Source organism: Phyllostomus hastatus, unplaced genomic scaffold (assembly GCF_019186645.2).
Source record: "Phyllostomus hastatus isolate PE091 unplaced genomic scaffold, TTU_PhHast_1.1 phas_contig_159, whole genome shotgun sequence".
In the NCBI taxonomy this organism is placed as follows: domain Eukaryota; kingdom Metazoa; phylum Chordata; class Mammalia; order Chiroptera; family Phyllostomidae; genus Phyllostomus; species Phyllostomus hastatus.
Window position 1 is genome coordinate 4,154,873 of NW_025333640.1, and position 23,236 is coordinate 4,178,108.

At 56.5% G+C, this 23,236-nt stretch overlaps 1 protein-coding gene across 1 annotated transcript; it reads left to right on the top strand.

Moving 5' to 3' along the window:
* Positions 1-828: 828 nt before the first annotated feature.
* Positions 829-23,236, top strand: ATP8B3 (ATPase phospholipid transporting 8B3). The gene is made up of 30 exons (XM_045831364.1): positions 829-871; positions 1,555-1,677; positions 2,913-3,042; positions 3,761-3,819; positions 4,304-4,395; positions 4,874-4,987; positions 6,074-6,172; positions 6,544-6,605; positions 7,160-7,232; positions 7,388-7,458; positions 7,918-8,000; positions 9,271-9,429; positions 9,768-9,856; positions 10,654-10,844; positions 10,935-11,143; positions 12,204-12,232; positions 12,315-12,471; positions 12,927-13,115; positions 13,193-13,308; positions 15,046-15,210; positions 15,319-15,430; positions 16,302-16,377; positions 16,593-16,704; positions 16,986-17,370; positions 17,455-17,678; positions 19,796-19,879; positions 20,904-21,137; positions 21,332-21,470; positions 21,663-21,790; positions 22,913-23,236. Exons 1-30 carry the CDS (start codon positions 829-831, stop codon positions 23,234-23,236), a joined length of 4,071 nt encoding a protein of 1,356 aa, XP_045687320.1.

Genomic DNA, 23,236 nt, shown 5'->3' on the forward strand with positions numbered 1-23,236 from the left:
TGCAGGCCAAGGGCCCTGGGCAGTGCGGATGGTCAGGGCCTGTTACTCCTCCAGTCCCTTGGTGGGGGCCGGCAGCCACGTTCTGTGAGAGGCTGAATGTCTGGGAAGCCACCACGGAAAGGGCAGGGCGGCCACGGTCTGCTGTGTGCCGTTTGCCGATCCAATCCCTAGACATGTGCATGCCCGGCTCCCTGCGTTCACCCTGTTTATGTGTTGCTTTGGTTCTTGGGGTGTGGGAGGGCCAGGGCTGTTCAGAATTTTTTTTTTTAACATATTTTCCCTGACTGAGGGTTGAACCTTCAATCTAGGTATGTGCCCTGAGCGGGAATCAGACCCCCAACCTTTTGGAGTGTGGGACGACACTATAGCTGAGCCACACTGGCCAGGGCAAGATTCCACTTTTAAGTTGTTCAGAGTGAAAAGTGAGGCTGAGGATATGGGAATGAAGATGCTGGGGTACTCGGGTCCTGATGTGGGAGCACAAAGGTGCTGGGGGGAAGGCTGCCGTGAGGAAGCCTGCCCCCCGGTCACTCTCGCTTTTGCTAAAGGCCAAGAGGGCAGGATCCCGGGTTGAGGACATGGCAGCCCCTCACCTAGGGGTTTCCTGGACCGTGGCTGCTTTGGATTTCTCCTCCAGGACCTGAGGGCTCTGGAGGGGGACAGCGTTTGGTCCAGTCAGGCCTCTGCCACTGTCACACCCCTCTGGGACCAATCTTGTAACCAGCAGACGTTGACCTTCCTCTTCTGTAAATAAGAGTTTTCTAAGTAGGTGGTGCTAGTGGCTTCACAGAAGCCTGTTTCCATGTGGTATCTGTACCCCTCCTCAGCATGAGTGAGGGGAAGCTGGGAGAGGAGCTCCCCAATTCAGGAGGTATGCAGGCTTACAGCTTGCGGAACCTGTTGGCTCTTGGAGGCCAAAACCCATTTCTCACTGGTCTGGAAGCTCCGCTGCCCGCTGTTGCTATCTCAGGGAGAAAGGTCCCCTGACCCCTCGTCACACCTGCACCCAGCAAGATCTCTCCTAAAGCCTTTTCCCCGGGGTCTTTCTCATTAATCGCTGGGTAGGGCTGGATTAACATTCGCGGAGTGGATGAATGAATGAATGAATGAACGAGAAGTTTACTTGGCGCTCCCAGAGGCCAAGCAGGATGTGCAGACCCACCTTTCAAAGAAAAGTGATTGGGAAGTTGCTGTTCACCCATCATTCACTCACCCATTTGCTCATGGGCGATGCTGGTACTTCAGGGGCACTCAGCCCAGGTAGGAAGAAGACACTAGGGCACAGTCAGACACAGGCACCCCTGTATGTTGGGTCAGGACTGGGCCAGAGTGAAGGACCCCAGGGCTGGGGGGAAGTGCCCAGAGCCCACTGCTTTCCTGATCTCCGCGCTTCAGGGGCCTCCAAAAAGTGAAAATGTGAAACACAGAGCTAATCATCTCCTGTGCCCCCCAGTTTGCCCCACCCCCGTAAGCCCCAACTCTCAAGGCGACCCTAATTTTAGTAGCGCCTTCCACACACCCTTCTGCCCTGACTCAGTTCCCCATCTCCAGCAGGAGGCGGCTTCAGCCTCACCACTGTCTCCCACCCCATCGCCTCCTTCAGGAAGATCCCCCGAAAGCCCATGCTGCTCACTCAGTGGGCACAAACCAGCGCAGAGCCTTATGGGTTTCCTCCAGGTATGGGGATAGTCTCAGTGGCTCTAACGGCCTGCCCTAGCCCGGCGCCCAACACTGCGCCTGCGCATAGAACGTGTGAAAACCCAGGCCCTCAGACTTGCAGTTATCTAAGGGTGCGTCCTTCCTCCGCCCCTAGTCCCATACCTGCCCCGCCCAACCTCAGCAGGCTCCAATCCCCCTCACCCAGGCCCAGCTTTACAAGATCCTGCCCCTAAAGGACTGGCCCCTTAACACCCTGTAGCTATTAAGACATGCCCCCTCATCGCCTGTCCTGTTGCTTAAGACCCCGCCCGCTGACCACCGCAGTCCCCGACCCACAGCAGCGGGCTCACCCCTGAGCTGGCACCACTCCAGAGAACCCTCCCAGGCTCCGCCTCTGCCCTCGCTCCGCCCACAGGGCTGCCCTACCTTTCCCCTACCCAGGTCCTCTCTGCAAGGCCCCTCCTGGACTCCTCGACTTCTTGGCCCCTCCCTCAGCGCCCCCCAAGGTCATCCTCAGCCTAGGCTCGCCCTTCGACCCTGCTTGGCCCCGCGCCCGCACTTCCCTTTTCAGGCCGTTGGCACCAGGCAAACTGCACCAGTACATTCCCCACTCCCCACTCACGCCCCCACACCCCAACCCTGGACGCCCGCGGAGTGCCCTAGGCAGGACTGCGCCTTGGCCCGTGCCTGTGGGCGGCGGCGCTCAGGCTGCTGTGCATTCCCGCGCAACCTGTCAGGACTCCATCCGTCAGAGGATGGGCGGGAGGTCCCTGCAACTGCGGAGCTGGCGCCCTGTAGAGGTTCGCGCAGGACAGAATCCGGAGGGGTGCCGACTGTGTACACCGATCTCCCCGACCAGGAAGGACCCGGGGGAGGGGACCGGTTGGGCCTTGAAATCCACGCCTTGAGACCTCGGGAAGGACAGCTAAAGGGGAGCTTGGGTGAGCTGCATAGGAGTGAGGAGGAGGCAAGCGCTGGGGCGTCTTCCTATCCTAGCTACACTACTTTGGGTGAATTCTGGCGGTCCCATCACCTCTCCAACCCCACCTGCCCTGTGCGGGGTCTCCCTGGGCTCTAGGTCACTGGCCGAGCCTCACTTCTTTTCCTTTGGGGAAGGGGTATGGCACGACTCAGGCTCCCAGGAGCAGGAGAGCGGTCCCTGAGCAGGTCCTACCCCATGGCTCCAGGGACACACGTGACTCAGACACCAGCCCTCCTGCCCTGGGAGGTTTCCAGTGCACGCGGCCTCCCAGACAGGGGAAGAAGCAGAGGAGAGAAGGTGGTGAGACCTGGAATGGGGGACATCCCAGGCAGAGGGAGAGCCCAGAGGAGGTGCCTGAACAAGCCGGGACCATCTGAGAACTATAAGCTGAGACCAGAAGGGTGAGGAGGCTGTGGCCAAGCATGCGGGAAGGTTGCTTCTTGGGCAGAGGGAACTGCCCCGGCAAGGACTTAGAGAGCTGCTGAGGGCCCCCTGGTGAGACAAGTTCCTGGCACTGAAGGAGTGACCATGAACTAAGCGGTGAGAAGGTTCGGGCTCTGTGGAAGGTCTGGTGTCTGCCTCCATCACAGTTAACTGCCCTGAGACCTCTCGGAGCAGCTTGGCTCCGAGCAGCTAGTATACACATTTACCGACATGATGTATAGCCCTGGGGCCGATGTAGTCAATCAGTGAACACTGATGGGCCCCTCAGTGGGATGGGCATTGTGTCCCATGTGGGAACTGGGGCAGGAGAGGGGCAGCAGGGAAACTGGAGGAGGTGGGTATGGCCATCCCAGGAGGAATGATGGTAGCCTGGACTGAGGGCAGCCCTGAGGGTCGGCAGCGCTGACCAGAATCCATCCTGGGGTACTGGCTGTAATGGAAGTTGAGGCAACCTCAGCTTGGTAGCTGGGAGGACTGGTGAATGTGAGGCTGTTGCAAGATTGGGGATCAGTAGATATCCAGGGTAGAACACAGAGCCAGTGGCTGGACCTTCAGAGCCTGGGGAGGGGGCAGCCGATGGAAGTGGGAGGTGATGTTTTGAAGGGGGTGGAGTAATAGACAGTGTCTAGCAAGGGCTGGGCCACTGGTGTAACCTTGAACCCTCTCCCCCTACAGCCCAACCAGCAGGGGCAGTCTGGCCTACAGCAAGGACCTTGAGGAAGAAAAGAACTCAGGTGCATGTTTTGGGGCCAAGTGGGTGACATGGGGTCTGTGGAGGAAACCAAGGGGCCTTATAGGGTGGTGGCTGGAGTGTGGAGACAGGGAGACCACCCAAACCCATTCGACAGACCCAGCATGGGGTTGTCCGCAGCTTACAAATAGTCCCAGATCCCAGAACTGAATGCCAGGCTAAGGAACTGGGGGCTGCAGACCTGAACTAGCTGGGCTGCCCAGGTTGGGCGAGCAGCCTCGCACACCTCGGAGCTGGGCACCAGGCCTCAGTTTTACCCCCTCTGTGAAAGGAATGGGTGTGAATGGGTCTCCCAGGGCATGTCCTCTGTGCCTAGGGCCTGGCCCAGAGTGGTGTTTGTTTACCAGCTCCCACACCCATGGCAGAGAGTGTCTGGGTTCCCCCGGAGGCCCATTAGACCTCCCCTGGGGATCATTAGGTAGCGTTTGTATGCGCCCCACACCACGCCCCATTCTCTCTGGCTTCAGCGTTCACCTGGGAAGTGAAGGCCAACGACCGGACTTACAATGACCAGTTCAGGGAGAAGGCCTTCCTGTGTTGGCAGAGGAAGAAGTACAAGGTGGGTAGCCCCAGCCTTACTGCCCTCCCCGACCTCCTCCCACCCAGCCTACCCCTTCCCCCCAGTTTTAATCAGCGAATTACCAGTTTGGCGCTGGAATTTCTTGTGTGTCCTTGGCCCCACCCCAGTTCACCTTAAAATCAGTTAATTAATACTAAACATTCAAAGTACAATGTGTTCATCAGGCTCTTTTTAAAATCACCTTGCATGTGTCTCACTTTGGAAAATACTGGAGTCAGGGCCCTGCTCGAAAGGTCTTTGCATGTAGCAGGGGCTCAGCTGATGCTGGCTCGAGGCTCTCACTCAGCTGGTACTCGGTAGAGCTGGCTTGAGGCCTTGGGTTTGGTAGATAGTTAATGCGTGTTGCAGGCTTTGCACATTTTGGGTGCTCAATTGTTGCTGATTGTGAGCAAAGGGTGGGGCAAGACCAGAGTGGAGCCCTGGCCAGAGCAGCGCCCCATGCTGGCTGTCATTGCAGGACAACACCATCCACACGGCCAAGTACAACTTCTTCTCCTTCCTGCCCTTAAATCTGTATGAGCAGTTCCACCGAATGTCCAACGTCTACTTCCTTTTTATCATCATCCTCCAGGTAGGGTAGAGTGAGGGTGGCACCTGCGCACACACCATTCCTTCCACCTGCTCAAATTGCCTCCTCCAGGAAGCCCTCCTTGACTAGTTTTGACACATGGGTCTGTAGATACACGGAGGTTCAAGTGTGTAGTCTGACTGTGCAGTTGTAAGGGGTCAGTATCTGGCTCCTCACACACTGGGAGCGCCCTCATGGCTGCATTCCCACTGCCTGGCCCAGGGCCTGGCTCACAGGAGGCGCTCAGTATACATGTTCAGTGATGAAGGTGCATGAGTGGCTCCTCTGAGTTTGAGGAGGGCACAGAGCCTCCCCAGGATGGATGGCCTTGGCCACATGACCCCCTTGGCCCCAACCCATTGACCTGACCTCAAAGGGTGAAGAGGAAAGAAGAGTTGAGAACAGATTCTCAGGACCCTCCGGGCCACTTGCTAGCACCTGGGTGGCCCTGCCAGAGGGGCAGAGTCCTGCCTGAGAAGCTTCCTCTTTCAGCGGGTGGGCAGTTTACAGAGCACCCTGCCCCTCACCTAGCAGTCCATTCACCTAACATTCATTCCATTCCGACCCTCTGCTTTTATCCATCGATCCAATAAACATATAGTGTGTGGGTCCTATGCTGGACACTGGAGGCCTGGCAGTGGCCCTGATAGCCACTGTCATCAAGCCGTATAGCGGGAACCAGTGATGGCAAGGGGACCCACATGCCACCCAGGCCCATCTGGGGTTCACTTGGAGCTCAGGCCTGAAGGGTGACTGGGAAGAGCGGGCTTACAGACAGTAAAGCCAAGGCCCCGAGCGGGGAGCAAGCTTGGGGTCAGCAGGGCTTCCTGGGGAGCGCGACATGGGAGCTGGTCAGGGAGGGGAGATGAGTCTGCTGGGGAGAAGTTCCGGGAAGGGAGAGGAAGTGGAGAGGCAGCCGTCCCAAGGTTTGTGTGGGGAGGTGGCCGGCCCCGGGCCCAGGTAGTTGGCAGGTGGGACACAGAATGCCAGGCTGAGGGGCTGGGTGGGCGGACGGGGGCAGCGGTTGCAGGGAGTGTTAGGGATGCAGGGTCAGCACTGCCCACCCAGCATGACCCACCTGTGTGTCAGGGCGTCCCCGAGATCTCCACACTGCCGTGGTTCACCCTCTTCACTCCCTTCGTCTCTCTGCTCGTCATCCGGGCCACTCGAGACCTGGTGGATGACATTGTAAGTGGGGTCGAAGTAAAGTTGGGGAGGGGACTGGGGACAAGGTGGGGTCCTTGTCTTGCTGCCACAAGGGGTAGTGCCCTGTGGCCTTTGGCCCTTGCTGCCACTCTGGGTGGCAGGTGGACTATGCCTTCCCTCTGCTGCCAATAGCGGTTGTCTCCACAGTCCCCTCCCCAACCAGGGGCCCCAGACAGATGTGGATGGTGTGGGCTCACTATCGGGACCACATGTGCGAGCTGGAACTGTGCTCTGCACCTGGGCCCTCACCAGGGCAGTGTGGGGGCAGGATGGGGGCATGGCTGGGGGTGGGATCACCCTGGGGGAGCAGGGCTGGGGTGGAGCCCCCCCTCTGATCCACGCTGTTGGCTCAGGGTCGACACAGGAGTGACCGGACCGTCAACAACAGGCTGTGCCAGGTGCTGGTCGGGAAGAGGTGAGGCCTCTGGTGCTGTGTTGGGGGAAGTTCGTCCTAAGGAAGAAGACTCCAGCACAGTGGAGGGGGGTGTGGAAGGGTGAGGACACATCAGGGAGGGGTGCCCATTGGAGTGCCTGGAACCTTTCATGTCCCCTGGGCATCCCGGTTGAGTCTGATGTCTGACAGAGACCCAGCCAGCATTTATTAGATGCCTGCTGTCTACCAGGCCTGGGTGTGGGCCCTGTGGTGGGACAGAGGATGAGGACCTGACTGCTAACCCTCGCAGGGCTGCAAGTGCAGCTGCAGAGAGAGGCAGAGAAGGTCTGAAGGGACCTGGATACAGAACGAGCAGGAGGGGAAAAGTTGGGGAAGGTTGGACTTCCTAGGTGGGCCGAGCCCACCGCACCCCCCAAAGACCTGCAGGTGGGCACGCAGGGAAGTAAAGCACCCCAGGGGCATCTGCAGCCGGTTCCCCAAGGTGTTCTTCCAGCTTGGGGGTGGCATGGGGCCTGGGGTTCCAAAGGTGGGCCTGATTGGGGTCCCCTCTCACATTTGCCACCTGCCCCCCACAGCTTTCTGTGGAAAAAATGGAAGGACCTGTGTGTGGGGGACCTCGTTCGTCTGCACAAAGACAACATTGTCCCGGTGAGCTACTATCAGCCGGCCCAGAACTCCCTGCTGCTGGGGGAGGGCTGCCTTCCTGCTTGTCTTCCTCTGGTCCCCACCCCCCAGCCCTCTCCACAATGCTGTTTCCACTCCACCCACTCCACCTCCACCTCCCACTCCACCTCCCCACTCAGGCCGACGTGCTCTTGCTGGCCAGCACGGAGCCCAGCAGCCTGTGCTATGTGGAGACAGCCGACATTGATGGGTGAGGCGCTGGTCATCGCTGGGGGCTTGGGAACCTGGGAACCAGCGAGACCTTCCCCAGTGGCCACAAAATGTGGCTCCCCAAGCCCACTGGGGTATTTAGGTCATTCATCCTGGGAGCACGTGTGGGGCACCTGCAAACGGGCAGGGGGCAATAATATTAAATCAGAAGAAGGGGCCCACCTTCTTTGCAGCAACATTGCTGGGGCCCTATTGTGCTTCAGGTGCAGGTGCCTGAAAATGAGAAGACCTTAGAGTTTTGCCTCAGCCATTTTGCTCATGTCCTGTGTGACCTTGGGCAAGGCCCTCTCCCTCTCTGGGCCTTGGCCTCCTGATTGGCAGCTGGTGCACAGTAGGGGCTCAGTGAAAATGTTTCAGTGGCTCTGGAAGGGGGCTGGCGTGGCCTTGCCCAGAGTGCTACTTGTTCCCACCTCTCACTTTCCTCCCTTCTCATCACCAGGGAGACCAACTTGAAGTTCAGACAGGCCCTGACGGTCACACACCATGAGCTAACCAGCATCAGGAACATGACTTCCTTTCAAGGTGAGCAGTGGTGATTCATGCACTCCACCCGGGCCTTTGTCAGTCCCTCCGTGCAGTGGACGTGAAAGTTCCCCCTCTCACTGGGTCTGGGGATGGCGGTGGGGCCTGCTGGGAGGTGCTGGGGGGTTGGGATGGCTTTGAAAGGGCCAGCTTATCCCGGGCCTGTTTCATGTTCTTTCTTTCTTTCTTTTTTTTTTTTTTAAGATTTTATTTATTTATTTTTAGAGAGGAAAGAGGGGGAGAGAGAGAGAGAGAGAGAGAAACATCAATGTGCGGTTGCTGGGGGCCGTGCCCTGCAACCCAGGCATGTGCCCTGACTGGGAATTGAACCTGCGATGCTTTGGTTCGCAGCCCACGCTCAATCCACTGAGCTACGCCAGCCAGGGCTGTTTCATGTTCTTTCCATCCACTCAACAGTCGAGGTGTTTTCTGTTATTGTTATGAAACATGCTGCACCATTTTATCAGGCATTGCATTTTATTTTTGAAATGTGATCACATTAAAGAAAATGTTTTTGGTTTTTTAATGATGAAGGCAGCCTGTGCAGACAGACAGGGAACCGACCTATCCATCACAGCTTCTTATTTTCCACCTGAAAAGTGAGACATTTCACACCTGTGGGTACGACTACAGTTTGCCAGAGCCTAGCAAGGGGATGCATGACTTTTTCCCTGCCTTGTCGCAAAGACAGGACACTCTAATTGGCTCTAGAGCAGACTCATTCTCTCAAACCACGGCCCCTTTGCTCTCGACACTCATGCACTGGTTGTTTCCATGATATCTGAGGAAAGCCGTGTTTGCGGGGAGGGCCGGGCACGGTGGGCCAGGGCGGGGCTGCAGGGTCCCAGCATGACGGAGACGAGGCTGGCACCTCCTCTCCGAGAACTCATAGGTATTCACGACAGCAGTGGCAGGAGTAAATGTCTATTGACCCCCCAGGATATAACCAGGAGGAAGGGGTTTTGGCAGGGAAACTGATCTGGCTGGAGGGTCAGAGAGGGTTTCCCTAAGGAGCTGTGAGTCCTGGCACAAGGAGGAGCATGTACGGAAGCCTTGAGGCTTAACAGGGCCAGCTCTGGAGAATCCAGGAGAGGCTACGTGGCAGCGGGGTGGCGATGCCAGAGGGGCAAGTTCTGGACAGACAGTACAGGGCCCATGATGGGGGCCGGAACCAGAGGGTGATGGAATATTCCCCACAACCTGCCCCACCCTGCACTGGGGAGGGGTGGCCCAACCCCAGCCATGTCCTCGGCTCCATGGTTGCCCATAGGCAAGGTGGTGTGTGAAGAACCCAACAGTCGAATGCACCACTTAATGGGACACTTGAAGTGGGAGGGCAAGAAATACTCCCTGGACAGTGGCAACATCCTTCTACGAGGCTGCAAGATCCGGAACACAGACACCTGCTACGGAATGGTCATCTATGCCGGTACAGCCGCTCTAGGGCCTCTGCAGTGCGAGCTGTCCTGGGGCGGGTGGGCAAGAGCCCTGTGGTCATTGGGAAAAAGTCACGAGGCCAGGCCTGGCTGCCGTGTGTCTGCAGCATAAGACGTGGGGCTCCCAGCGTGGCTTCTATGGGGCCTGGGTTCTAGAACTTTGGAAATGGACGTATTGAGCCAGCACCCTTGTTGTCTGGCTGGAAAAAGCAGCGTACTTGTCTGTAGATGGGTGGGTGACTGGGCAGGTGGGTGCATGGGTAGAGGGGTGGGGTGACACAGGGGCGGAGGATTTGATGGATGGATGGATGGATGGATGCAAACCCTACAGGTTTTGACACAAAGATCATGAGGAACTGTGGCAAGATCCATCTGAAGAGAACCAAGATAGATCGTCTGATGAACAGGCTGGTGATGCTGGTGAGCTGCCTAGAGCCCTGCCCTGAAGTGGGAAGGAACACCGAAGGGGAAAGGGAGAGGGCCCTCCCCACAGAAGCCCCAGCTGTCACTTTTCAGGGCTCGGTCTCCTCCTCTGCAAAACATGCGTCCTGATCATACAGATAGGTCTGTGGGCCAGAGAATCTTCTTATAATCATGATATTAAAAAATGTCTTTCTAAATAAATTTTTATAAAGATTTTATTTATTTTTAAAGAGAAAGGAAGGGAGGGATAAAGAGAGGGAGAGGAACAGCAATGTGTGAGAGAAACATCGATTGGTTGCTTCTCACATGTGACCGGCCTACAGCCCAGGCACGTGCCCTGACTGGGAACTGAACCGGAGATCTTTTGCTCTGTGGTACAAAGTCCAAGCATCTGAGCCACATCACTCAGGGCTACAAAATAAATTTTGGTCCTGACATTTTCCCAAACCCACAAAAGATAATAAAATGTTCACCTTATCTCCATGCACACTTATTTAACAATTCTTAAGTTTTTGCCTAATCAACTTTATCTTTTTAAAAATCATTGTCATAACTTTTAAAATAGCAGCCACAAAACCCAGCAAAACCCCTGCAAGTTCCCCTCCCCCTGGGACTGCCAGCCACCTCCCAGCTCCTCTTCCTGATCCTGAGGGCGGATCTTGGTTGGGGGGGGAGGGGCTTCCCATCTTCTGTTTGTCTTTTACACTGACTCTGTCCCTGTCAGCGAGTCCCTGAGGCATCTAGGTGCTGCTCCGGGTCTCTCCACACGCTCCACCCTCTCATTTGCTGAGCAGATCTTTGTGTTCCTGGTGCTGATCTCTATGGCTTTGACCTTGGGCTTCCGGGACATGGTGACAGAATTCAAGGCCAAGCACCACTACGTGGCTGAGAAGCACGTGCACAGTGTGACCACCGAGTCTTTCCTCAACTCCTGCAGCTTCCTCATCCTGCTCAGCGTCATGGTGCCCATGTCCACGTTCTTCACGTGAGCGTCCTCCCCACCCGCTGCTCAGAGGGAGACGTGTGGGAGCCGGGGCGGGTACGGGCCAGGGCGTGACCCAGCTTGCGTTTGCAGAGCTGAATTCATCCACTTGGGGAACAGCATTTTCATCAACTGGGATGTGCAGATGTATTACGAGCCCCAGGACATGCCTGCCAAAGCCCGCAACACCAGCCTCAGCGACCAGCTGGGCCAGGTGGAGTACGTCTTCTCCGACAAGACAGGCACGCTCACACAGAACATCATGACCTTCAGGAAGTGCTGCATCGACGGCATTGTCTACGGTGGGCCCTGGCCCTGGCACGTCCCTTACCTACGCTTACCTGTGGGGCTGCCTGGCAAGGACGAGCCTTGGGGTGTGGCAGGGCTCCCGGGGGGAACTGCGAGGGCCAGGAGAGCTGTGTGGGTCTCAGGGATGGCTGACCTCCCCCCCCCTCAGCCTCATCCCCAGCACTCCCATCCAGAGCTGCAGCCTAAGGCATCCTCTCTTTGGGGGCCAGCAGGTCAATATTCTCAGCTCTGCCTGCTGCGCCGTCTCTGTGGAGACTCAGCGCAGCCCTTGTCCCCAGAAAGCAGCTGCTGCGTGTGGACACCACGCTTCGAATTTCATAGTGCCTCACATGTCACGAGACAGAATATTCCGCTTCTGATTGTCACCAACCTTTACTGAGGACACTAATTTTGAATTCTATGGCATTTTCATGTTTCACAAGACAATATTCTTTTTCTGATTTTCCTCAACCAACTAAAAATATGAAAACCCTTCTTAACTCATAGCCCACACTTAAAAGCTGGCAGTAGCGTAGTGCATAGGTCCCCAGCCCCTGGTCTAGTCTATAGCTAGAGGACAGGATGTAGAGCAGGAGCTGACAGAGGACCCAGCTGGGAAATGGTTAGGTGTAGCAGGCAGTCACCAGTATGAGAAACGGAAATGCCGTCTACCCCTCAGCCAGAGTCTAGGAGGTGGGCGATAGGGAACAGTGGTGCCTGTGGTGAGTGGCATTGACCTGGGTTTCTATAAGCCCTCTGGGCCCAGGCTCTTATTTGCAATCACCCAATTTCTCCAAGTCGGCAACCAGGTTTTAAGAATCACCACTAATCGTTCACAAAAGATGTGTTCACTGGGGCCTCATTCTTCTCTGGGTGGCTCTTCTAAGATCCCCAGGTAATGGGGCTCCATCTTTTCCTCCTTTGTGCATATGGCAAAGCTAAGGCTGAGAGTCCTTTGTTGTTCTGGGTGTCTAGTTTGGAGTTCAGGCCCTAGGGAGCCTGGCACTGAGGGTGGGGGCTGCGGGACCCCGAGCAGTCCGGGGAGCTGAGGCCTGAAACGAGGTCTTTCCCCAGGCCCCGACGAGGAGGAGGCCCTGCGTAAGGTGAGTGCTGGCCCAGTAGCACTGGATGTATAGGGAGGGGTGAGCAGTGTCCCACCCATAACCAGCTTGTCCCCCACCCCAGGAGAGCCCCTACCTCTGGAACAAATTTGCCGATGGGAAGCTGCTCTTCCAAAATGCGAGGCTCCTGGGTACTGTGCGGAGCAACGAGGACAGGATGGTGCGGGAGTTCTGGCGCCTGCTGGCCATCTGCCACACAGTGATGGTGCAGAAGAAAGACAGTGAGTGCGTTGCAGGCTGCCCAACCTGAGAGGGCATTCTGGCCCTGGACCTTCTGAGGTGGTCTTCCTGCCTTAGAAGTTGTCCAGCTGACCCCAGGGCTCCTGCCATCCAGCTTGGAGGGTGATCAGGCCTGGGTACCAAGCCCAACCTCTTCTGGACCTAGAGGGTATCCAGGCCTGGAGCTCACGGTCTGTTACTGAGCTGGGAGGGAAAGTCATCTAGACTGGGATCCAAGTGCCCACTTTCTTTTGTTTGGCTTAGAGGTTGTGCTCGCCCCAGAGCCATTGTCTTGTCAATATCTGGTGAGCACGTACTGTGTCTGTTTCCTCCCTGGGGCTACACGGGTGGAAGTGGGACCTCCCGCAGATGGGTGGTGGGTCCCCAAAAGACAGTCCGCTCTCAGCAAATGCTCACCTCCCCCTACCCCCACTCCCACGGTCCCCGCCCCCACCAGACCAGCTGTTGTACCAGGCAGCTTCCCCTGATGAGGAGGCGCTGGTCACAGCAGCCAGGAATTTCGGCTACGTGTTCCTGGCGCGCACGCAGGACAGCATCACGGTGGTGGAGCTGGGGGAAGAGCGGGTGTATCAGGTCCTGGCCATGATGGACTTCAATAGCGTCCGAAAGCGAATGTCCGTGCTGGGTGAGCTCCCTCGGCACGGGGATGGAGGTGGGAAGGAATGGGTGTGCTTATGGGCAGCCAGGCCTCTCCCTCCACAGTCCGAAACCCCGAGGGCTCCATCTACCTCTACACCAAAGGCGCAGATATTGTCCTCTTTGATCGCTTGTGTAAGAAAGGCTTGGAAGAGTGGACCACCACGGAAGAGGCCTTAATGGTGAGGCCCCGTGGGAAGGGAGGGAATACGGAGGGGAAGGGGGAGGGAGGGGGAGGAGGAGGGCGTGTGGAGAGATGGCCTCAGGTGTGCAGGGTGGTCATGCACAGTCGGCCAGGCTGCGCTCTTCCCCCAGCACACGTGGGCAGGGAGGACCTGAACTCCAAGATGCACCTGCACAGAGAGGCATTTTTTTCTGTCACACAAGGACCCTCTGTGGCTAGTCTTTGGCCCTGGATGCCTCACCCACCAAGCCAGGCCTGGCTCTGGGACACACTCAGCCTCCCTGCCCACAAATCTTTTGTCTCCATGGTGAACTCAAAACTCCTCAGTCAGGCTTTCAAGGCTGTGTCTTTGTGTCTCCTGCCAGCTTCTCTAGACTGGCTCTTGGTGCCCTCCAAGAGGTTCCCCAGGACCCCAGTTTCTGGCTTGCAGTTTCCCCCATGCTCAGGCGATCCCCCAGGGCCTCTGCACACACTGTTCCCTCTGCTTGGATGCCTTCCTCTACTCTGTCACTCAGGACCTTTGTGTTCTCAGGGCTCTGCCACTCCTGGTCCCCACCTCCAGAAAGACTTTCCGCCTGACCCTGACATGGGGCTGACATGTCATACCAAGTTACCGCTCTCAGCCCACTCCCAACCCTTTGGGGTTCCTCAAGCCCTTTGCTGCATCTCCAGATCATCCAGCACAGGCACCATGGGGGTGCCTTTGTGCAAAGAATGCCCTGGGGCCCTCACTCAGGTCTTTTCAGAGTCCCTGCTCTGCCGGGATGGGGAGCCTGGGGCAGGCGGCTGGTCTCTGACTAAGAACTGGGGAAGTGCAGTCAGAACAACGACCCGAGTCCAGGAGCTTGGCAAGATGGCTTGGCTCAACTGCCCCATGGAATGGATAGGTAAACTGAGGCACAAGAGGAGCAAAACCCCTGTGTGGAGCTCCTGATAGCCAGGGAGCCCCTGCCATGTCCAAGCCCAACCTGTGAGGTCCACCTCCAGTCAAGAACAAAAGCAAACCCTGGCTGGTGTGGTTCAGTGGATTGAGCGCCGGCCTGCGAACTGAAAGGCTGCTAGTTCGATTCTCAGTCAGGGCACGTGCCTGAGTTGCAGGCCAGGCCCGGTTGGAGGCCTGCGAGAGGCCATGGATAGATGTATCTCTTGCACGTTGATGTTTCTCTCCCTCCCTTCCCCTCTCTCTAAAAGCAAATAAAATATTAAAAAAAGAAGAGCCAAAGCAAGACCTGGGGCCACCTACTAGGGCACAAAACCTGGGGGCAAGGGAGTGGGAGGCAAGTAAGGAGCTGGACAGGTACCTGCCCTGGGGCCACCCAGCCCCCAGGGCATCTCTGGAGCTCTACGTTCTCCCAGTGGGAGTGGGAGTGCGGGTGGGGCTGGACACCCACAGGATTTTTTCTTTTAGTTCCCTCTCTAAGTGGTAGATGGGGTCCGGCAGGGCTGCACTGAGGGTCTTCAGGGATAGTTAGAAATTGCTACGCAGAGTGTAGGGAGGGAGGTCCTGGTGGGGGGTTGGAAAGGTCTGGAGGCAGAACAGACCTGGGCCTCTTGGGAGGCTGAGTAAGTGGGGAGCAGGGCGGCACATGATCCCGGCTCCCTTTGGGGAGAACAGACTGTGGGTGGGGGTCAAGGTTCAGGAAGCCTAGGCGGAGGGAGAGGGCCTGAGAGAGGCAGTGTCTGGAGAAGTGCCAGGGAGGCAGGGCGGTGACACGATGGCCCGGCCGGTCCCCAGTCCTTTGCCAAGCAGACCCTGCGCACGCTGTGCCTGGCCTACAAAAAGGTGGATGAGGACACCTATGTGGAGTGGCGCCAACGGCACCAGGAGGCCAGCGCCCTTCATCAGAACCGGGCCCGAGCCCTGCACCAGGTGTATGAGGAGATGGAGCAGAACCTCCAGGTGGGCGTGGCACCAGAGGCAAGGGGGTTCCAGCCCTGTGGGCTCCCAGATCTCCCACCCCTGCTAGGGTAGCTGGGTCACTGCGCAATCTGTTCCCTGCCCACCTAGCTGCTGGGAGCCACAGCCATTGAGGACAGGCTCCAGGATGGCGTCCTGGAAACCATCCAGTGTCTCAAGCAAGGGAACGTCAAAGTGTGGGTACTCACGGGAGACAAGCCAGGTAGGTCTCTGGACAGCCGGCCCCAGCAGGGAGAGAAGGGGGACAGGTGGGAGAGAATGCTTATGTGCCCCCAGCGCCACCATCAGCCCATCCCGCTTGTCTGGGTTCAACCCTGCCCCCTACCTTCTCTTGGGAAAGGAGGAAGTGGGGTGATTAGAACTGCTGGGGTCCCCCAGGCACCTCCCTTTGGGGGGCACACTGTGCTGAGCGCTTCTGGAGTGTCTGGCCTTCACAGCAACACCACGAGTTGAGACTCTTGTCACCCTTGCATGTTAGGTGGGCCCAGCTGAGTTCAGAGACCTCGGGGCGCCTGCTGGAAGCTGCCTGGCCACTTAGAGACAAAGCTGGCATGGAACCTCAGAGCTTGTGTCCCCGGAGCCCTGGCTCTCCCCTACCCACTGGGGATCTCCGAGACCCCACCGGACATGGGTGCCAGCAGGCCCACCGTTAGCACTTCTGTGGACGGGGGCACAGGCGCACAGAACATTTAAAATGACAGTTTACAACTGTGTTGGTATAAGGACAAATGTCCAGGCTGGAATACATTTACTTTTTTTTCTTCTTCTGATTTGGAAAGGAATTAAGTCATTTTGGGGGGTTCCTAAAAGTGCCACGGGCCCTAGGCATGATATGTCTAATAATCTCTTGGCTCCGGTCCCAGACTTGCCTCCCTCTAGCTGCTCAGCCCCAGACAGCCAGAGTGCAGGCCCCTTTGCTCAGAGCTGTAGCCAAAGTCTCAGGGCTGGCTCTCATTGGCTGCCTGGATCACATGCCCTTCACTGAACCAATTGCCATAGCTAGTGGGTGGGGCAGGGTGGACATGGCCCCTGGGCAGGAGGCTGCCCAGAGGCTGAGCTGGGCTGATTTGCAGAGACAGTGGTGAATATCGGCTTTGCCTGCCAGCTCCTGTCCGAGGACATGCTCATTCTGGAGGAGCAGGAGATAGCGTAAGGAGGGCAGGTGGGGGCGAGAGACTGGTGGGGGCAGGGTGAGGGTGGGTATTAGGGGGCACCCATAGCTCAGGTGTGGCCCTGGGGACCTGCAGAATGTCCTCAACCTCCACCTGGCTGGACTTCCAAAGGGGAAACTGAGGCACGGCTGGGGAGGGGATGGAAGAAAGTTTGTACGCAAGCATGGCTGAGCCCCAGCTGGGTCCTTGCAGTCAGGTCCTGGAGGCCTACTGGGAGAGCAACAACAACCTGCTGAGCGGCAAGGGCTCCCTGAAGAACCAGCTCCAGGTCAAGATGGCCATGGTCATTAGTGGAGAGTTCCTGGTCAGTGTCAGCTCAGAGCCGACTATGGGGCCCCTGACACATGGGAGGGGCCTGGGAGCAGTAGCAGATGGCGGGGTGGGGGGAGGGTTGGGGTGGGCTGTTGAAAAAACCAAAGTGAATGCTATGTCGAGATGGTTTTCAGAGTCTGGAGCCCTGTAGTCAAGTCCAGCCTGGGGCTGGGGCTGGGGCAGGAGGAGCAGCCAGCACGGAAGGTTCACGAAGGGGAGGGGTGCAGGCAGAGTGATGTGCTCCCTTGCCCCCCACCCTCCCTTGCTGGCCAGGACCGGCTGCTGCTCTCTCTGAGCAAGGAGCCCCGGGTGCTGGTCCAAAATGTGAACATGGACGCGGAGGAGTCCTGGCAGGAGCCAGGCGAGCGGAGGACAGACTTCCTGCAGGCCAGGCACACCTCTCTGAGGGGGCAGACCCTCAGGACCTGGCTGGGAAGCGTAGGGCTGGTGCCACAGAACAAAGAGTCCAACACACACGAGAGCCCCCAGGTGCGACGGGAGCGGGCCTTCGTTGAACTGGCCTCGAGGTGCCGAGCGGTCATCTGCTGCCGGATGACACCCAAGCAGAAGGCCTTGATCGTGGAACTGGTCAAGAAATACCAGAATGTGGTGACCCTGGCCATCGGGGATGGTGCCAACGACGTCAACATGATCAAGAGTGAGTGGTGGGCACCAGGCCTGGGGGAGGTCTGCGGCGGGCCAGGGGTGGCCCAGGGCCAACGGACTGTGTGTGTCCCTGCAGCCGCGGACATCGGCGTAGGGCTGGCAGGCAAGGAGGGCACGCAGGCGGTGCAGAACAGCGACTACATGCTGGCCCAGTTCTGCTTCCTGAGGCGGCTGCTGCTGGTGCATGGCCGCTGGTCCTACATGCGAGTCTGCAAGTTCCTGCGCTACTTCATCTATAAGACGCTGGCCAGCATGATGGTTCAGATCTGGTTCGCTTTCTACAGCGGCTTCACTGCCCAGGTGCGCTGGAGGGACAGCCCCTTGGGGATGCTCTGTGGGTGCTGAGCCCTTCCTGTGACTTCCAGGAGGGCAGCGGGCACGCTCACACTCCGGGGTCCTCACGCGGCAGGGCTTGCCTGAGGTCGCAGGACCACGAAACATTTTCTGGGGCTGCTTTCAGAGGTCTAGAGTCCAGGTAAAGGGAGGGGAGGTTTCCTGCACAGCACTGGGCCCAAACTTTTCAGGGATATTTGGCAGATTTGAACACTGAAGCCAGGGCAGGGCAGGGCAGGTGCTCCAAAGGTAGCCCTTTCCAGGGGAAAGAGGGAAAGCTTGAGCTCCAGCAAAGAGAAGACTGTGGGGGCTGGGTCTAGACTTCAAGACTCTCGACAGTATCATAGTGAAGAGCAGATGTGCCTCCCGGAGCCTCAGAAGAGCCATAGGGTGACGAGTCCCTGTGTGTAAGGACATCACCTGAAAACAGACAGCTGTGACAGGGATGAGCTCTCTGCCACCGACACCCAGGCATTTGAGAGGGGACTGTACAGAGGCGCCCTTGATAAGTATGTATTATTTGTTTTACTTTTTTATTTATAGATATTTTATTCTTTTCAGTGCTGCTATACGTGGAATTTGTTTTCTTAATTTCCTTTTGGGATTGCTTGCTGCTGTTGTCTCGAAACACAGATGGTTTCTCTCTCTCTCTCCCTTCCTTCCTTCCTTCCTTTCTTTTTCTTGAAAATTAGCTTATATGTTACTTAAACTGATCATGACCACTAACCCAGAAAGATGGTTTCTTGTGTGTTGATCTGTGTCCTGCAAATCTGTGGAATTCCTTTATTGGCTCTATGGGATTTCTGGCGGATCCTTTGGGATTTTCTGCATGTTATCTGCAAATAGAGATAATTTTCCTTCTTTCTCTCCAGCTTGAATGCCTTTTATATCGTTTCTTTACGGGCTTTGGCTGGAATGCCCCGTAGGATGGTGAGGGCTGCCGCCCTCGTCTTGTTCCTGCCCTTGGAGAGGACAGCACGCCATCTTCCCACGTTTGTTAACTGGCATTCTTCTGTAGGAAGAGCCAGCCCCTTCTTCAACCTCGTTCATTTGTGAAATGACTTCTTTTTATCATTATCGACTCATGGATATTTATTTGATTGTGTATTTTATTGCTCCAATTGTCCCCGATCTGTCCTTTTGACATGGGCCTGCTTTTCCCTGAGCACACCTTCAGTTTCTGGCTCGGAGAGAGGTTCCAGGCTCGTTTTGTTTTTTCTTTGCCCCAACCCTGGAATCAGCCACTCCCGTGAGGGCCCTGGTTCCGTCATTAGAGAATTGTAGTTCGACACCAAGAGCCAAGTGCGCTGGGCTCGGTGTGCTTGCTGCTGCTAGAGCGCTGTCGCCCTCTCGGGAGGCAGAGCTAGGAAATGCACACATCCGGCCCCACGGATAGACGCTTGTCTCTGTGTCTCTGTCCACTTCCGTGTCTATCGTCTACCTACCTTGTGTGTATTAAAAAACAATGAGTCCACACTGATACCTCTGATTCCAGTCCCACAGAACACGTGGGACAAAGTGTCAGCTTAGTCTTTTCCGGGTACTCATTTATGACTCTTCTCCTGCAGGGAGAAACTTGATTCTTGTGAAGTTCTTGATCATGACTTATTTGCTCACTCGCAAAATGCACATACAATGGCTCTTGGAACCGAAACTCATATCCTTTAACTGGACTGGACTTGTGCATCGGGAAGGGAGCTGGGCTCATTGTCTGTGGGGCCTTTTCCAACTCTTTTACCCATCCGTGACTCCCTAAGTTAAAACAACCAAAAACCACATTCTGTAGCCATTTTTCCTCCTATAGGTCTTCACTGAAGCCCTCCAGTCAAACACTCAATGGCGCTGTTTTAGAAGAATCAGACCCCGCTTCTTCTCTCTGCCTTTTAACTCCCAGCCTCATTTAACCCAACCTTTGATTATAACGAACATTTCTAACTCACCTGAAATCCTCCCCAGGTGCCAAGCTGGCTTGGGTGGGTCTCCTCACGTAGAGAGCATTTCTGTTTCTGGCCATTTGGCATCTGAAGGCTGACCACCAACCACTCTCCCCACCCTCCCCGCCCTCCCCACCCTCCCCGCCCTAGCCGCTGTATGAAAGCTGGTTCTTGGTGCTCTTCAACCTGCTGTACACCTCTCTCCCGGTTCTGTACATCGGGCTCTTCGAGCAGGTGAGCAGGCTGAGGATTTGTCTCCTCCTTCCCTGTAGATGCTCTGGTCTCTGCCCTACCTGCCCCCCTGTGGGGCTGGGGCAGGTTGGGGGGGGGGCTGGGAAACCACTACCATGTAACTGTTCCCACCAGAGTCCCACAGTGGGTGAAGCCCTCTTGCCCAGCCACCCCCACCCTTTGTGGGACTAGCTCGGAATCTTGGTCCCACTGCCTGCCCCTCTGAACAGTGGTAGGGAGGGCATCCGCAGAGATGGTTTTCCTGTTTACCCTGCCTCCCTCCCGAGAAGGTCTGGCCAAGCAACCCAGACTAGGGCCGTCCAGTAGAATGTTTAGGATGATGGAAGTGTCTCATGCCCACGCTGTCCAGATGGAAGCCACCAGCCACAGGTGGCTAATGATGAGCACTTCAGGTATGCTTCGGTGGGACCTAGGAATGGGACTTTGAACTTCATTTTTATTTATTTATTTTAAAAAGATTTTATTTATTTTTTAGAGAGAGGGGAAGAGAGGGTGAGAAACATCTGTCAGTTGCCTCTTGCATGCCCCCAACTGGGGAGCTGGCCCCAACCAGGAACTGAACCAGCAACCTTTCAGTTTGCAGGCTGGCACTCAATCCCGTGAGCCACTGCAGTCAGGGTTGAACTCCGTTTTTAAAAACTTTTTAGCCCTGGCTGCTATGGCTCAATGGATTGAGCACAGCCTTCAAACCAGAGGGTCACTGGTTCAGTTCCTGGCCGGGCACATGCCTGGGTTGTGGGACGGGCCCCAGTTGGAGGCATGAAGGAGGAAACCAGTAGATGTTTCTCTCCCACTCTTTCTCCCTCTCTTCCCTTCTCTCTGAAAATATAGAAATAAAATCTTAAAAACATAGTTTTTAAACTGTGCTAAAACACCAGTAACGAAATTCACCAACTCACCACTCTCGTGAGCGTGGTTCAGGCATGCCAAGAACAGTCCAGCGTGTGCGTATTGCTGTGCTGCCAACCTCCAGGATCTCCCCACCCCATCCCCACCCTCACCCCAGGACGTGAGCGCCGAGCAGAGCCTGGAGCTGCCCCAGCTGTACAGCGCTGGTCAGAAGGATGAGCTCTTCAACTACTGGGTCTTCCTCCAAGCCTTCACCCACGGCACGGCCACCTCCCTAGTCAACTTCTTCATGACCCTGTGGATCAGCCAGGGCATGTCTGAGCCCTTCAGTGACTATCAGTCTTTTGCCGTGGTTGTGGCCCTCTCGGGCCTGCTGTCCATCACCATGGAGGTAGGCAGGGCTGCTGCCCACCCCACCCCTGGTAGGACCTTGGACACAGGCTGTGGAGGTCTTATCATCTGGTGACCCCACCTGAGAGGCCTTAGCAGGTGCCCTTTGACCCCGGGGGCCTGGCCCCCACTCTCCTCTACATAGCCTTGCCTGGGGTTCCAGCCCCCGTGGCTTAACCTTCCTTTCCCGTTCAGGTCATCCTCATCACCAAGCACTGGACAGTCTTGTTTGTGCTGGCCATTGTCTTCAGCCTCTGCTTCTACATGGTCATAACTTGGGCTAGCCAAAGCTTCTGGCTCTTCAATATTGCCCCCAAGAGCTTCCCTTTTCTGTGTAAGCCCCCCAGCAGGAAATGGGGAGGCCAGCCCCAGAGATGGGTGGGAACTGGGTCTTTAGGGAATTTGCACAAAGGCCTCCGGGGTGTGAAGGGTGAGGAGGGAGGCAGAGTGTCAGAAGGAGGGGGCACTGAGTAGATTCTTAGGAGGCTCTGCCCTAGGCCAGGATGTGACAACTCCCTGTTGCCAGATGCTGACCGAAACGTGCTGTCCCACCCCTCCATCCTGCTGGTGGTCCTGCTGAATGTGTCTTTAAACACCCTGCCTGTCCTGGCCTTGCGTGTCAGTTACCAAGCTTTTAAGAAGAAACACCCCAAGGTGAGGGTGGCTGGGGTCCCCCTTGCACATTCCCAGAGCCCATGCTGGGAGCAGGGACCCAAGGGCCTATGGGGCTGGGGGAGAACATGGGACACCTGTACGCATGCCCAGTGCCCTCAAGGTGAGCCCAGTAACAGACCCCAGGACCCTAGGGTAGAAACCATACTTCCTGGGACGGAGGCGGCCGCCTGGTCCCAGTGCTGGCGCCGGCAGACTCCCACTGTGAATTATTTAGGATCTGGGGGTCAAGATGACAGAAATGACCTGAAAATGCTTAGGCAAAAGGGGGAGCTTAGAAACAACCCAAATATCCATCAATAGATGAATGGATAAAGACAGTGTGGTTCGCCCACATAGTGGAATATTATTCGGGCTTGAAAAGAAGGAAATTCTGACTCTGGTTACAGCTTGGCTGGACCTTGACGACATTAGTACACTCAGTGCAATAAGCCAGAAGTAAGAGGACAAATCCTGTGTGACTCCACTCAGTGGAGGTCCCCAGAGGAGTCAGATCCACAGACAGGAAGTAGATGGTGGGGGGCAGGAGCTGGGGGAGGGGACGGGGGTTAGTGTGTGTTGGGGACAGAGTTTCGGTTTGGGAAGACGAAGTTCTGAAGGCAGATGGAAGTGATGATTGTATAATAATGTGGATGTGCTTAATGCCACTGAGATGTACACTTAAGAATGGTTTAAATGATACATTTTATGTCTATTTTACCACAAACGAAAAAAGTGGGAGGAGGGAACTTATTGGCTTCAGTTAAAAAAATATCCTAGAAGGACCAGTTGCAGCTGGGATGGGCTGCAGAGTTGACTGCAGTAGCGGAGCAAGACACGGCCACAAACTCACAGTGTTCTGCCGCACGGCCGGGAGAGCTGGCTGCCTCGCAGTTCACCTCTCCTGGCTTTGATTCAAGAGGGCACTTAAGTCAAGTCCCAGGGAAGGACTGTGATTGGCTGGTCCAAAATCGGATCCCAGGGAGGACTCAGCTTGGGTAGGGAAGAGCCTGGCCAGTGATGGCCAAGGGTTGTGAATGGCCCCCACTGGCAGCAGGTGACCTTAGAGCAATCAGCACAGTGTGGGGGCCTGATTAGCCTTGCTTGCCCTTTGCTCTGCAGGAGGAGGAGAAGGAGGCTCCGGCTGAGGCGATCGCTGCGGAGTCCCTGCCCTACTTACGCCGGGAGTCACGTGCCCGGCGCTCCAGCTATGCCTTCTCGCACCGGGAAGGCTATGCAGACCTCATCACACAGGGTACCATTCTGCAGAGGTCACCAGGGGTCAACAGTGACACACTGGCTGATCACTCTGTCCCATGTGATGCAGAACTGGCCCCAAGCACCAACGAGTCACCCTGGTACCAGAGGAGCCTGTCGTTCCTGGGGAAGAAGAGGCACCAGCACCAGGGGAAGGCATCCTCCGAGAGTGTGCAGCCCCCTCCGCAATGA

Bases quoted from the DNA above. Each gene is read 5' to 3' on its own strand.
- ATP8B3 (XM_045831364.1), top strand. From the start codon at position 829: ATGAGTGAGGGGAAGCTGGGAGAGGAGCTCCCCAATTCAGGAG. The intron at 3,043-3,760 runs GTGAGGAGGCTG...CTCCCCCTACAG, and splicing joins TATAAGCTGAGACCAGAAGG to CCCAACCAGCAGGGGCAGTC. The intron at 10,845-10,934 runs GTGAGCGTCCTC...TTGCGTTTGCAG, and splicing joins CCCATGTCCACGTTCTTCAC to AGCTGAATTCATCCACTTGG.